We start from the raw sequence: 16,097 nt of genomic DNA on the forward strand, positions 1-16,097 counted from the left end.
CCTCCAAGCATTACGGAAAGCCCATTTTACCTGGGCCTCTCTCCAATTGATGGTGATTACACCCAGCTGAAGGCCAGAGGCCCGCCTAAGGAGCCTGTTCACTTGTTTTGCTACCCGGCTCCCTTGTGGGAGGACCACAGAGTTAGGGCAACGCGTGCGCTCCCAGGGCACGGTGCTGCTGGAAGCAGATATCTGATACTCACACGCTGGTATCTTATCTGTTGCTAAATGCCCTACTGAAGGAAGTTTCCCAAGAACCGTAGGCTTCGCGGTCCCACCTAACTTGATCCCATCACCTGGGGGGATACCAGTGGTGGCAGGACCTGCATGGTAACTCCATCCCGGCGTAGCTATTGCTTATTTGTGCCGCCGAAGCAGGCAATACCCCCTTAGTCTCAAGTTCTACCCCTAGAGGATAACCTTGGGCGCAGACAAGTCTGTGGGAACCAACCGGAGACTTGGTGCAAATACCGGCCCTATTCTGAACGTAGCGAGTGCTGCACGGTCAATAATGCCCTGATGCCCTGGGGCTCTACGTGGTCTTTACCAAACTTTGAACCACCGCACACTTGCTATATAACAACCATACCACCCCCCAGCCGGGTGGAAGGTCTTCATTGAAGCAACCCGAAATCTGTCTTTGGTTGCAGGGGAATGCCCCCCAAAGTACATCTGGACCTATTCCTATCTGGTTCCTCCAGCTACTCCTCCTGCAGGCCTAACTCTTGGTTATGGTGCCCAGCTCAGTGTACTGCAGGCCAAGCGGCTTAACCATGAACTATCGGTCGATTTGAGACAGAGGTAAACCACGGGTTGCAATCCGCTCGCGAGCGGCGCACCCGCAACCACTTGGACAATCACGCCGGTAACCTTGCCGTGATTTAGGCCCTAGTGATGCGCTATGTGGTGACCACTTATTCTTTTACCGCTATGCCAGTGCGTCCCCGAATTCAATGGGATTGGGGCGCTGAGCTGCACCCATATCTACACCATCTAGTGGCTCAATCCAGACTTCCTTTAGCATTAGATAATAACTACCATTCTACCTCGGTTGCGTTGCCCTGCCCGACTATGCACCCACCCGGGTGTCTAGGTTACAGTTAGATATATGTGAGTTCCCCATATCAGTGACCGTTGAAGGCGGCCCACATAAGCAACCCGAAATCTGTCTTTGGTTGCAGTGGAATATGTGTCTGCATTATAGGAAATCAGCAATACATGCTGCATATTTATCTAGCGTGAACTCGACCCGAAGGTATCAGAGCAAAGACTTGTGAACGATGCCTGCACTTTTATCAAGTATCTGCCTTATAGCAAGCCGGCACATACCTGTTGCATATTGTATAGCGCGAACTCGCCGCCAAAGGTATTGCACCTCTTCACATGAGCACTGTATTTACATTACACGTACAGGCACGGGGAGCGTGAGAAATTCGTACCACAGAACACGAAACCCATTCCAGGTCACGCGAACACCGCACCCGATTAACCCTTGCGGTGCGTGGAGGGATTAGTAAACCCGTAATCGCATGCCGTGAACAGTGCATGTACTGGTATCATGTATCTGCCTTATCGGAAGCCTGCAAATACATGGTGCATATTTATATAGTGCGAACTCGACCGGAAGGCATTTGGAGCACTTTACATGAGCACCGTATTTACAATACATCTTCACGCAAGGGGTGCTGAAGAAATTCGTACCATATTACCCGCTCCCCAACCGGATCACGCGAGCACCGCACCAGATTTTTCATTGAGGTGCCGGGGGTTTATTAATGCCCATAATCGCGTATGTGAACAATGCACGCACTTGTGTCATTTAACTGCCCTATAGGGAATCAGCAATACATGTTGCAGAATTATATAGTGCGAACTCGCCCTGAAGGTGTTGGAGCGCTTTACCTGAGCACCTTATTTACATTACACATTCAAGCGCGGGGGGCTTACCAGATTCGTGTCATACTAAACGATCCCCTGAGCCAGGTCCATTACGCCTGCTGCACGCAGCCCACTGCATGCCCCCCCCCCACCCTCGACGGCAGCGTAGCCGACTGGAGGGGGGGCGATAACCTTAACCTTAACCAGGGAGAGCCACAGGGGTTGCACTTACCGCGATCAGCGGGGACCCAGGCAGCTCCCAGCCTTGCAGTGCTGGTGCATTGGGGCTGTGAACCCACGCTAGTCTCCTACCGGCTCCCACGGCACAGGGTATGCGGCTTCAAGCCGGCCGCACCCCCGTTAATTTACTTCGCTCGCGAGGGCGACCGCCATTGTGAAGTATGCCCCGCGGGCGATCACTAACCTGTGTGCTCTACCGGACCAAACGAAAGGTACGCCAACCGATACAGAATCAAGGTAACTTGAACCTGTGACTTTGCGAGCAAGCGTCCCAAGGCAAAGGACCCACGCACGCTCATGCCCGCTCCCACCGTGCGCCGGGTGCGCGGGTTATTGGCTGTCCGCTCCCATACCAACTAACGTGCACGAGGTCCACCGCCAGCAAGCAATCTAGTCCCATTCCCTCATTCAAAACCGGGGATAAACACATTACAGGCAACGTGGGGAGAGCCCACCTAGTGTTCCAATTGTGCCTGTTTCAACAGCGCAAAGGTATCGGTAATAAGCCCCCTGCGCCACTTACACCCTTGTCCTGTCACCAGCGGGTTCCGTCTGTCAACCGGACACCAAGCACGATCTAGGAGAGAGAATTGAAAGGTGAGCGCAATTGAACAAGGTATAGGAGGCGCTCGACCAGGTTCTGTCCAGCATGCGACGCAATGTCCCTGGGACCAAATAAGCCTAGTACGACAATGGCTATTTTGTACTTTTGCCCCCGCATCTTGGGGTCACTTGTATCATTGTCAGGGCCAAGCACCAATCAAGTATTTTTTTATTTAATGTAGATTTATATAGCGCTAAGGTATTAGAGCGCTTTACATGAGCACCGCTTACATTCAGGCACGGGGAGATTAAGTGATACGCCCGGAATCACAGGATGTGGCGTCGACCCCGAGGCTCGAACCTTGGTTCCCTGCCCCTAAGTTGGAAATCTCTGCATAAATTCTTTATCTAGCGCGACTCGACCCGAAGGTATTGGAGCGTGTAGCACCGCATTTACATACATATTTAGGCACGGGGGGGTTAAGATTAAGTGATGTTCCCCGAATCACAGAATGCGCCCCCGAGACTCGAAACACCAACCAGATTGAGATTGAGGACCTGAGCCTCGGTCCTTGTATACGTTTCGCTCTTATGCATATATCCCGTAGCACCGTATTTACATACACATTGAGGCACGGCGCGATTAAGTGATTTGCCCCGAATCACAGAATGTGGACGCGCCCTCGCGGCTCGCCCCTGGTTAAGTACCCTGTATCGTTGTCAGGGGCCATTCGCTATTCAAATCACAACCCAACTATAGTTGTACATCGCGAAGGTCTGAAAGCGCTGTACCCGAGCACCGATGTAAAATCCGACAAACGCATTTGCTCCCTACGAGTGGAATCAGGGAGGCCTATCGACTCGCGATGCGGACGCGGCTCCGAAGCTCTAAGACCTCGCACCCCCAGCGTCAGTGCGGCGGGGGTGAGGAGATGCCACGACAGGCGGACAAGGCCCCGTACAGGAGGACACACCATGGGACAGGGATGCTCCCACCGCTCCCGTCCATACGCCCGGCCTCAGAAACCGGCACCGCTCCCCACTCTCCCTTGGGCCATATCCGTTCGCTGTGGATGAAGGTGTCTGCCGCACCAGATTCGGACCTTGAAGCCATGAGGCGTGGTTCATGTCTAGAATATGCTTTCATGCATATTTTATGAATTGTCTCCGCATCGATATAAAAGACAATACCGACTCTCGCACCCTGGTCCCCCGCTCCGAGGTTGCTTGTTTCTTGTTGGGCACGGGGAGATTAAGTGAATTGCCCCGAATCACGGGATGTTTTGCAGACGCCGAGGCTCGAACCTGGTTCCTATTTACAATGTCGGCAGCTCTGGCCGTTACGCCACAATCTCTTTTCCCACGCTGATATTGGTGAAAAGACACCGTTTTAAAGATTATGGTCCCGCACAGGAGGACACACCATGGGACTGGGATGCTCCCACCGCTCCCGTCCATTCTCCGAGCCTCAGTGGACTGGCTCCGCTCCTAGCGGACCTTGAGGACATGAGCCTCGGTTCATGTATATGTTACGCCTTTACGCATATAGTAGATAGCGCGAGCTCGACCCGAAGGCATTGAAAATATTTGCCGAGTTTATATAGCGCGAACTTGACCCGAAACCGATTAAGTATTACAGCGCCTTACATAGCCCCCGTTCCGTTACATGAGGACCCACATTCACGTTTTGTAAGGCACGGGGAGATCAAGTGTTTTGCCCCGAATCACAGGAAGTTCATCGGCATTACCGAGACTCGAACCTAGTTCCCGAGGTCCGAGGTCGAGCGCCCTGGCCGTTAGGCCACCTCATCGTAGCGAACGCTCTACATAGAACCGTAATGAAATTCATTATTAACGTACATATAATTAGACAAAGAGGTCGCCAGTGAGGGTGGGGGAAGGCTAAATAGCCTTCCCCTCACACCTGGGCCCGGAAGTGACGCGCCTTTCGCGTCACTTCCGGCCCCCGACACGGAGGGGGGCACAATCAGGATCCCTGCCCCCGCCCCCCCGAAGTAGGGAGTGGGGAGGGGTGACCGGGGCCCCGGGGCCACTAAGGCGCCGACCGCCGAGTGGCCCCCTGCGGGGGCCGCGGTCAGCGGCAGATTGTGGAAAGTGGAGAGCCTGCCTCTGTGCTGGGTTCGAGGTGCAGATTGTGGAAAGTGGAGAGCCTGCCTCTGTGCTGGGTTCGGGGTGCAGATTGTGGAAAGTGGAGAGCCTGCCTCTGTGCTGGGTTCGAGGTGCAGATTGTGGAAAGTGGAGAGCCTGCCTCTGTGCTGGGTTCGGGGTGCAGATTGTGGAAAGTGGAGAGCCTGCCTCTGTGCTGGGTTCGGGGTGCAGATTGTGGAAAGTGGAGAGCCTGCCTCTGTGCTGGGTTCGGGGTGCAGATTGTGGAAAGTGGAGAGCCTGCCTCTGTGCTGGGTTCGGGGTGCAGATTGTGGAAAGTGGAGAGCCCGCCTGTACTGCTCGATTTTCCCGGCCTTCCGGTGTTGCAGAGCAATCCATATGACTTCAGTCTCTTTCCATCCGAGTCTAAGGACTGGAGTAGTGAGTAGGGCCTATCTATTAGACACTTGTGACACAATCCCGTGCTCCTACCCTTAGCTCAGGGCCTACACACATAGCCTAGGGGATAGATTCGGTAGCCTTGAGGATAACCTGCCCTATAGTGAGGGTATTTCATAGAGCTGTGTTGAATTCAGGCCTGGTAGGCCTCAAACGGGAGAGTTATTAGACACTTCCTGTGTTCTTCCCCATAGATCAGGGTTTGTATACATATCCTAGGGGATAGATTCGTTAGCATTAGGGGTAATCTGTTCTGTAGTAAGGGTATTTCATGGAGCTGAATTCAGGCCTGGTAGGCCTTAAACGGGAGAGATATTATTCCTCCACCGATGTTAGTCATGTTTATTGAATGTATAATAGACTGAAGTCAAGGGTGGAATGTACTGCCCGATTTTCCCGGCCTTCCCGTGTTAAGGGAGGCCTAATGTGACTTCAGTCTCTTTCCATTCAAGTCTAAGGGTTAGAGTAGTGTATAGAGCCTATTTGTTAGGCACTTCAACATGATCCTGTGTTCTTCCCCATAGATCAGGGTTTGCATATATATCCTAGGGGATAGATTCGTTAGCATTAGGGGTAATATGTTCTGTAGTAAGGGTATCTAATGGAGCTGTGCTGCATTCAGGCCTGGTAGGCCTTAAACGGGAGAGACTCCATCTTTCCTCCTGCTCTGGCAGCTTGGGAAGTTTCTAGGTCATAGGCAGTGTTTTAGTTAGGAGGTGTTATTCGCTTGGAGAGAACCGGTTCAGGCCGGCCCTTATCGAAGGATTGTATTCTCCTTCATGCCGAAGACACTACAACAGGCCGGCCGGCTGGGAACGTGTCCTTGGCACGGGGAGGTACAGGAATTTGGTGGGCGGCAGGTTTCGAGCTGGAAATTTCCATGAGAGAATGCACATCTATATTAGTGAAAGTCTGAGGCAGACACTGGCACTTGCTTCTAGACCATAGGCGGCATCTGGCCGTTAGCAGTAAAGCTACTACTTATTCCAGGGAAGACAGATGACAAACCTGAATCTAAAGAGGAGAGAGAGCAGCTGATGAGGAGGAGGTTCCAGTGACTAGGAGAAAAAGAGAAGGGAGTAGATCTGTGACTACAGAGGTGTGACTTCCAGGCGAAGCCAAGGCGCAGATGGGAAGGGAACCTAGATGACCTTTGAGTACAGGCTGAATATAATCAGGTGACGTTAACCCTTTACTATTAGAGTATACAACTTAACCTTTCACTTTCCTTGCAGGTTGTCTAGATATATAATGTATTCTGCGAATGTGCATGTGGCATTTAAATAAAGTATTTAGCTTGTTGTACGTTAGCATGTGTTGTGTACTTTTGTATAGGAGGATAGCCTATTCTTTAGTCAGAGTTGCCTTAAAATGAACAGAGGTTAATCCTGGTCAGGTAAGTGGTAACTGGATGAGGGGGAAAACAAGCCCCTCGAACTAAGAGAACAGGTTGTGCTCAACTAATAGTCTTTGTGTGATCTGACATATAGTAATCCCAATTCCCCTGTCGGGTACTACGGTAATAATAGGATGAGCTCGTGCTAAGGCTGCCGTGTAGGTAGGAGATTCTGGACCTGACTGAGGTCGCGAGATCGTGTGTGTCGCTGCCGAATGGGTAGGAGATTCTGGACCTGACTAAGGTCGCGAGACTTTGTGTGTTGCTACCGGATGGGTAGGAGATTCTGGACCTGACTAAGGTCGCGAGACTTTGTGTGTTGCTACCGGATGGGTAGGAGATTCTGGACCTGACTGAGGTCGCGAGATCGTGTGTGTCGCTGCCGAATGGGTAGGAGATTCTGGACCTGACTAAGGTCGCGAGACTTTGTGTGTTGCTACCGGATGGGTAGGAGATTCTGGACCTGACTAAGGTCGCGAGACTTTGTGTGTTGCTACCGGATGGGTAGGAGATTCTGGACCTGACTAAGGTCGCGAGACTTTGTGTGTTGCTACCGGATGGGTAGGAGATTCTGGACCTGACTAAGGTCGCGAGACTTTGTGTGTTGCTGCCGGATGGGTAGGAGATTCTGGACCTGACTGAGGTCGCGAGATCGTGTGTGTTGTTGTGATCGTAAGGCTGTGAAACCTTGGTATAAATATATAATAGGAATTCCCTGTTCTTAGGTGGTACATATATATGTGGTTATTTAGGTGTAAAAAGGCCCTAGGGAGGGGGTAACGTTCTGGTTTGGGTCAGAAGGGCTCTGTGGAGCAGGTTCTATCAGGAGGAAAAACCAAAGCAGAACACCGCCTCTGTGCTGGGTTCGGGGTGCAGATTGTGGAAAGTGGAGAGCCTGCCTCTGTGCTGGGTTCGGGGTGCAGATTGTGGAAAGTGGAGAGCCTGCCTCTGTGCTGGGTTCGGGGTGCAGATTGTGGAAAGTGGAGAGCCTGCCTCTGTGCTGGGTTCGGGGTGCAGATTGTGGAAAGTGGAGAGCCCGCCTGTACTGCTCGATTTTCCCGGCCTTCCGGTGTTGCAGAGCAATCCATATGACTTCAGTCTCTTTCCATCCGAGTCTAAGGACTGGAGTAGTGAGTAGGGCCTATCTATTAGACACTTGTGACACAATCCCGTGCTCCTACCCTTAGCTCAGGGCCTACACACATAGCCTAGGGGATAGATTCGGTAGCCTTGAGGATAACCTGCCCTATAGTGAGGGTATTTCATAGAGCTGTGTTGAATTCAGGCCTGGTAGGCCTCAAACGGGAGAGTTATTAGACACTTCCTGTGTTCTTCCCCATAGATCAGGGTTTGTATACATATCCTAGGGGATAGATTCGTTAGCATTAGGGGTAATCTGTTCTGTAGTAAGGGTATTTCATGGAGCTGAATTCAGGCCTGGTAGGCCTTAAACGGGAGAGATATTATTCCTCCACCGATGTTAGTCATGTTTATTGAATGTATAATAGACTGAAGTCAAGGGTGGAATGTACTGCCCGATTTTCCCGGCCTTCCCGTGTTAAGGGAGGCCTAATGTGACTTCAGTCTCTTTCCATTCAAGTCTAAGGGTTAGAGTAGTGTATAGAGCCTATTTGTTAGGCACTTCAACATGATCCTGTGTTCTTCCCCATAGATCAGGGTTTGCATATATATCCTAGGGGATAGATTTGTTAGCATTAGGGGTAATATGTTCTGTAGTAAGGGTATCTAATGGAGCTGTGCTGCATTCAGGCCTGGTAGGCCTTAAACGGGAGAGACTCCATCTTTCCTCCTGCTCTGGCAGCTTGGGAAGTTTCTAGGTCATAGGCAGTGTTTTAGTTAGGAGGTGTTATTCGCTTGGAGAGAACCGGTTCAGGCCGGCCCTTATCGAAGGATTGTATTCTCCTTCATGCCGAAGACACTACAACAGGCCGGCCGGCTGGGAACGTGTCCTTGGCACGGGGAGGTACAGGAATTTGGTGGGCGGCAGGTTTCGAGCTGGAAATTTCCATGAGAGAATGCACATCTATATTAGTGAAAGTCTGAGGCAGACACTGGCACTTGCTTCTAGACCATAGGCGGCATCTGGCCGTTAGCAGTAAAGCTACTACTTATTCCAGGGAAGACAGATGACGAACCTGAATCTAAAGAGGAGAGAGCAGCTGATGAGGAGGAGGTTCCAGTGATTAGGAGAAAAAGAGAAGGGAGTAGATCTGTGACTACAGAGGTGTGACTTCCAGGCGAAGCCAAGGCGCAGACGGGAAGGGAACCTAGATGACCTTTGAGTACAGGCTGAATATAATCAGGTGATGTTAACCCTTTACTATTAGAGTATACAACTTAACCTTTCACTTTCCTTGCAGGTTGTCTATATATATAATGTATTCTGCTAATGTGCATGTGGCATTTAAATAAAGTATTTAGCTTGTTGTACGTTAGCATGTGTTGTGTACTTTTGTATAGGAGGATAGCCTATTCTTTAGTCAGAGTTGCCTTAAAATGAACAGAGGTTAATCCTGGTCAGGTAAGTGGTAACTGGATGAGGGGGAAAACAAGCCCCTCGAACTAAGAGAACAGGTTGTGCTCAACTAATAGTCTTTGTGTGATCTGACATATAGTAATCCCAATTCCCCTGTCGGGTACTACGGTAATAATAGGATGAGCTCGTGCTAAGGCTGCCGTGTAGGTAGGAGATTCTGGACCTGACTGAGGTCGCGAGATCGTGTGTGTCGCTGCCGAATGGGTAGGAGATTCTGGACCTGACTAAGGTCGCGAGACTTTGTGTGTTGCTACCGGATGGGTAGGAGATTCTGGACCTGACTAAGGTCGCGAGACTTTGTGTGTTGCTACCGGATGGGTAGGAGATTCTGGACCTGACTGAGGTCGCGAGATCGTGTGTGTCGCTGCCGAATGGGTAGGAGATTCTGGACCTGACTAAGGTCGCGAGACTTTGTGTGTTGCTACCGGATGGGTAGGAGATTCTGGACCTGACTAAGGTCGCGAGACTTTGTGTGTTGCTACCGGATGGGTAGGAGATTCTGGACCTGACTAAGGTCGCGAGACTTTGTGTGTTGCTACCGGATGGGTAGGAGATTCTGGACCTGACTAAGGTCGCGAGACTTTGTGTGTTGCTGCCGGATGGGTAGGAGATTCTGGACCTGACTGAGGTCGCGAGATCGTGTGTGTTGTTGTGATCGTAAGGCTGTGAAACCTTGGTATAAATATATAATAGGAATTCCCTGTTCTTAGGTGGTACATATATATGTGGTTATTTAGGTGTAAAAAGGCCCTAGGGAGGGGGTAACGTTCTGGTTTGGGTCAGAAGGGCTCTGTGGAGCAGGTTCTATCAGGAGGAAAAACCAAAGCAGAACACCGCCTCTGTGCTGGGTTCGGGGTGCAGATTGTGGAAAGTGGAGAGCCTGCCTCTGTGCTGGGTTCGGGGTGCAGATTGTGGAAAGTGGAGAGCCTGCCTCTGTGCTGGGTTCGGGGTGCAGATTGTGGAAAGTGGAGAGCCTGCCTCTGTGCTGGGTTCGGGGTGCAGATTGTGGAAAGTGGAGAGCCCGCCTCTGTGCTGGGTTCGGGGTGCAGATTGTGGAAAGTGGAGAGCCCGCCTCTGTGCTGGGTTCGGGGTGCAGATTGTGGAAAGTGGAGAGCCTGCCTCTGTGCTTGGTTCGGGGTGCAGATTGTGGAAAGTGGAGAGCCTGCCTCTGTGCTGGGTTCGGGGTGCAGATTGTGGAAAGTGGAGAGCCTGCCTCTGTGCTGGGTTCGGGGTGCAGATTGTGGAAAGTGGAGAGCCCGCCTCTGTGCTGGTCTCCGCCCACGGAGGGTGTTTCCTTCACTCAGTTTGAGGCTGCCCGGCCACTGCTGGTTTTGGGCTGGAGTCCTAACCTGCCTTGGGGAGAGCTGGGGTGGTCTCGTCCCCCCAGCCTCGATTGACATGAATCGATGGGAGAGAGGTTTGTTGTGGAATGGGTTGGTGGTGGCCAAGCGAGGCTCTGAAGCTGGCGGAGTGAAGAGACGCCTGGACACAGGGACGACTCTAGAGAGAGCGATGTCTGCAGCCGGGTCTGGTCCCATCTGCGGTGACTGGGCTCAGTACCGTGGCATAGGACCCGAGTCATACACTGCTCGGGCTTGGCCATGGACGCACAGGTGTGTGCATAGGGGACCTGAAAGGTTGGGGGCACGCTGACGCCTGCTTGTGTTGAAGACAAGGAGAGAGTTGGGTACCACTCGATCCTAGGGGTATCTCTTCTGCAGCAACACGCTTTACCCTTCCTCTCTTCCTTAGTCGTGTCGGCTGCCTGGGGGTAGCACCGAGTTCATATTTCGGCCTGTACTGTATTAAGTGTTAAAAGGACGATAAAATGTATTCCAAAAATAATCTAGAGGTCGTGGGATAGGCTGCCAGCCAATGACTTGGTGGCCAAAGATTTTCTAAAGCAAGTCGTATTTCTTGGGGTTTCTTGCAGACTGGTGCTTAGCTGAAAGCAGGGTTTGCACCCAGGAAGTGACGCATTCGATAGATGTGAAGACACATAAAGAGAAGCGCCATGTGAGCTGAGGATGAGCTTTCAGGGAGACTGCAAGAAAGGAGTGCGAGGATCAAAAGTAGAAGCCAATACGACAGTGGTACTGTGAGAACATAAGCACTAGCTGGAACCTCTGGGCACCGCTGCATGGCAGAGTGCCAAATATAAACTGTGCATCAATGTAAAAACGCAGAATGTGAGAAGTAACAACAAACGCATTCCTCATCGAGTCATGTGACCTCTCATGAGCAGCTTCAGGACCAATCAGACGAGCTTCCAGGAGAGCGGGTGAACTTCAAACAGGAGGGGCACAGAGCATTGCATGCCAGCTGCAGCGGGCAGAACCCACACTAGACTTCAGTGGGAGCATCTCGGTGATAAAACAATCAAGCCACCTTTATAAACAATAAACAGCTTCTGTCCTTATGTCCTGAGACTCCAGCAGACCGATGGACCTCAGCGGGTCCTGCTACTGAGCACCTCCTAACACCAGAAATGACACTGCTACAACCTCTGCGGAACCATAGGATCACACAAACGGCAGACTCCTACTCACAGACCAGCTTCTGGCTGTCGTCCTTTTCAGAATCACTTTCTGGAGGCAGCAGCAAGTACCCCTGGTCCCGACCATTCCAGCGTGGGGGGGTGGGCAGCACTTCACCAGCTTCTGTCGGTGCTAAAGAGAGGGAGATTTGAATCAACACAAACCCTTCTTTGGTCCATAGAAACTGTTTGTACTGCTTGAAACCTGTGACTCCATAGAGCCGTAACTGTAAGCCCAAACCAGGGCCCTCTGAGAGCAGTACGACTGGCCCATCCCAAACCTCTGACTCCACAGCGCCCTAACTGTAAGCCCGAACCAGGGCCCTCTGAGAGCTGTACGACTGGTATATCTCAAACCTCTGACTCCATAGAGCCCTAACTGTAAGCCCGAACCAGGGCCCTCTGAGAGCTGTACGACTGGTCTATCCCAAACCTCTGACTCCACAGCGCCCTAACTGTAAGCCCTAACCAGGACCCTCTGACAGCTGTACGACTGGTCTATCCCAAACCTCTGACTCCATAGAGCCCTAACTGTAAGCCCAAACGAGGGACCTCTGAGAGCTGTACGACTGGTCTATCCAAACCTCTGACTCCATAGAGCCCTAACTGTAAGCCCGAACGAGGGACCTCTGAGAGCTGTACGACTGGTCTATCTCAAACCTCTGACTGCACAGCGCCCTAACTGTAAGCCTTATCCAGGGACCTCTGAGAGCTGTACGACTGGTCTATCTCAAATGTCTGACTCCATAGAGCCCTAATTGTAAGCCTTATCCAGGGCCCTCTGAGAGCTGTACGACTGGTCTATCCCAAACCTCTGGCTGTCTCAAACCTCTGACTGCACAGAGCCCTAACTGTAATCCTTATCCAGGGCCTTCCAAGAGCAGAACAACCGGTATATCCCAAACCTCTGACTCCATAGAGCCCTAACTGTAAGCCTTATTCAGGGCGCTCTGAGAGCTTTACAACTGGTCTATCCCAAACCTCTGGCTGCACAGAGCCCTACCTGTAAGCCTTATCCAGGGCCATCTGTGAGCTGTACAACTGGTCTATCCCAAACCTCTGACTCCATAGAGCCCTACTGAAAGCCCTATCCAGGGCCATCTGTGAGCTGTACAACTGGTGTATCCCAAACCTCTGACTGCACAGCGCCCTAACTGTAAGCCTTATCCAGGGCCATCTGTGAGCTGTACAACTGGTCTATCCCAAACCTCTGACTGCACAGCGCCCTAACTGTAAGCCTTATCCAGGGCCATCTGTGAGCTGTACAACTGGTCTATCCCAAACCTCTGGCTGTCTCAAACCTCTGGCTGCACAGCGCCCTAACTGTAAGCCTTATCATGGGCTCTGAAAGCTGTACGACTGGTCTATCTGAAACCTCTGGCTGCACAGAGCTCGAACTGTAACCCTTATCATGGGCTCTGAGAGCTGTACGACTGGTCTATCGTAAACCTCTGACTCCATAGAGCCCTAACTGTAAGCCTTATCCAGGGACCTCTGTGAGCTGTACAACTGGTCTATCTCTAACCTCTGACTGCACAGAGCCCTAACTGTAAGCCTTATCCAGGGACCTCTGAGTGCTGTACGACTGGTCTGTCTCAAACGTATGACTCCATAGAGCCCTAATTGTAAGCCTTATCCAGGACCCTCTGAGAGCTGTACAACTGGTCTATCCCAGACCTCTGACTGCACAGAGCCCTAACTGTAAGCCTTATCCAGGGCCCTCTGAGAGCTGTACGACTGGTCTAACCCAAACCTGCACAGAGCCCTAACTGTAAGCCTTATCCAGGGCACTCTGAGAGCTGTACAACTGGTCTATCCCAAACCTCTGACTGCACAGAGCCCTAACTGTAAGCCCTAACCGGAGACCTCTGAGAGCTGTATGACTGGTCTAACCCAAACCTGCACAGAGCCCTAAATGTAAGCCTTTTCCAGGGCACTCTGAGAGCTGTACAACTGGTCTATCCCAAACCTCTGACTGCACAGAGCCCTAACTGTAAGCCCTAACTAGGGACCTCTGAGAGCTGTACAACTGGTCTATCCCAAACCGCTGACTGTCTCAACCCTCTGACTGCCCAGCGCCCTAACTGTAAGCCTTATCCAGGGCCATCTGTGAGCTGTACAACTGGTCTATCCCAAACCTCTGACTCCATAGAGCCCTAACTGTAAGACTTATCCAGGGCCATCTGTGAGCTGTACAACTGGTCTATCCCAAACCTCTGACTGCACAGAGCCTTAACTGTAAGCCTTATCCAAGGCCCTCTGAGAGCTGTACAACTGGTCTATCCCAAACCGCTGGCTGTCTCAAACCTCTGACTGCACAGCCCCCTAACTTTAAGCTTTAGCCAGGGCCATCTGCGAGCTGTACAAGTGGTCTATCCCAAACCTCTGGCTGTCTCAAACCTCTGACTGCACAGCGCCCTAACAGTAAGCCTTATCCAGGGCCATCTGTGAGCTGTACAACTGGTCTATTCCAAACCTCTGACTCCATAGAGCCCTAACTGTAAGCCTTATCCAGGGACCTCTGAGAGCTGTACAACTGGTCTATCTCTGACCTGTGACTGCACAGCCCCCTAACTGTAAGCCTTATCCAGGGACCTCTGAGAGCTGTACGACTGGTCTATCTCAAACGTATGACTCCATAGAGCCCTAATTGTAAGCCTTATCCAGGGCCCTCTGAGAGCTGTACAACTGGTCTATCCCAAACCTCTGGCTGTCTCAAACCTCTGAATGCACAGAGCCCTAACTGTAATCCTTATCCAGGGCATTCCGAGAGCAGTACAACTGGTCTATCCCAAACCTCTGGCTGCACAGAGCCCTAACTGTAAGCCTTATCCAGGGCCATCTGTGAGCTGTACAACTGGTCTATCCCAAACCTCTGGCTGTCTCAAACCTCTGAATGCACAGAGCCCTAACTGTAATCCTTATCCAGGGCATTCCGAGAGCAGTACAACTGGTCTATCCCAAACCTCTGACTGCACAGAGCCTTAACTCTAAGCCTTAGCCAAGGCCCTCTGAGCGCTGTACAACTGGCCTATCCCAAACCTCTGGCTCTGAAACCTCTGACTGCACAGCACCCTAACTGTAAGCTTTAGCCAGGGCCATCTGCGAGCTGTACAAGTGGTCTATCCCAAACCTCTGGCTGTCTCAAACCTCTGACTGCACAGCGCCCTAACAGTAAGCCTTATCCAGGGCCATCTGTGAGCTGTACAACTGGTCTATTCCAAACCTCTGACTCCATAGAGCCCTAACTGTAAGCCTTATCCAGGGACCTCTGAGAGCTGTACAACTGGTCTATCTCTGACCTGTGACTGCACAGCCCCCTAACTGTAAGCCTTATCCAGGGACCTCTGAGAGCTGTACGACTGGTCTATCTCAAACGTATGACTCCATAGAGCCCTAATTGTAAGCCTTATCCAGGGCCCTCTGAGAGCTGTACAACTGGTCTATCCCAAACCTCTGGCTGTCTCAAACCTCTGAATGCACAGAGCCCTAACTGTAATCCTTATCCAGGGCATTCCGAGAGCAGTACAACTGGTCTATCCCAAACCTCTGGCTGCACAGAGCCCTAACTGTAAGCCTTATCCAGGGCCATCTGTGAGCTGTACAACTGGTCTATCCCAAACCTCTGGCTGTCTCAAACCTCTGAATGCACAGAGCCCTAACTGTAATCCTTATCCAGGGCATTCCGAGAGCAGTACAACTGGTCTATCCCAAACCTCTGACTGCACAGAGCCTTAACTCTAAGCCTTAGCCAAGGCCCTCTGAGCGCTGTACAACTGGCCTATCCCAAACCTCTGGCTCTGAAACCTCTGACTGCACAGCACCCTAACTGTAAGCTTTAGCCAGGGCCATCTGCGAGCTGTACAAGTGGTCTATCCCAAACCTCTGGCTGTCTCAAACCTCTGACTGCACAGCGCCCTAACAGTAAGCCTTATCCAGGGCCATCTGTGAGCTGTACAACTGGTCTATTCCAAACCTCTGACTCCATAGAGCCCTAACTGTAAGCCTTATCCAGGGACCTCTGAGAGCTGTACAACTGGTCTATCTCTGACCTGTGACTGCACAGCCCCCTAACTGTAAGCCTTATCCAGGGACCTCTGAGAGCTGTACGACTGGTCTATCTCAAACGTATGACTCCATAGAGCCCTAATTGTAAGCCTTATCCAGGGCCCTCTGAGAGCTGTACAAGTGGTCTATCCCAAACCTCTGACCCATAGAGCCCTAACGGTAAGCCTTATCCAGGGCCATCTGTGAGCTGTACAACTGGTCTGTCCCAAACCTCTTACTCCATAGAGCCCTAACTGTAAGCCTTATCCAGGGCCATCTGTGAGCTGTACAAGTGGTCTATCCCAAACCTCTGACCCATAGAGCCCTAACTGTAA

General features: G+C 51.6%; 1 protein-coding gene across 5 annotated transcripts in view; it reads right to left on the reverse strand.

Annotated features, from left to right (window-relative positions):
- Window positions 1-16,097, reverse strand: part of AGBL2 (AGBL carboxypeptidase 2) — a 1,238,365-nt gene that overhangs the window by 1,063,957 nt on the left and 158,311 nt on the right. For all 5 annotated transcript variants that reach the window (XR_014979319.1, XR_014979321.1, XR_014979320.1 and 2 more), the window contains exon 3: window positions 11,729-11,848. Coding sequence is in view for 2 of the 5 variants with exons in the window: in XM_085646520.1 (XP_085502646.1) it covers window positions 11,729-11,848 (120 nt within the window). In the remaining 3 variants the exon portion in view is untranslated. The remainder of the gene's footprint in view (window positions 1-11,728; window positions 11,849-16,097) is intronic.

The sequence above is a fragment of the Triturus cristatus genome, chromosome 3_1 (assembly GCF_964204655.1).
Source record: "Triturus cristatus chromosome 3_1, aTriCri1.1, whole genome shotgun sequence".
Lineage (NCBI taxonomy): Eukaryota > Metazoa > Chordata > Amphibia > Caudata > Salamandridae > Triturus > Triturus cristatus.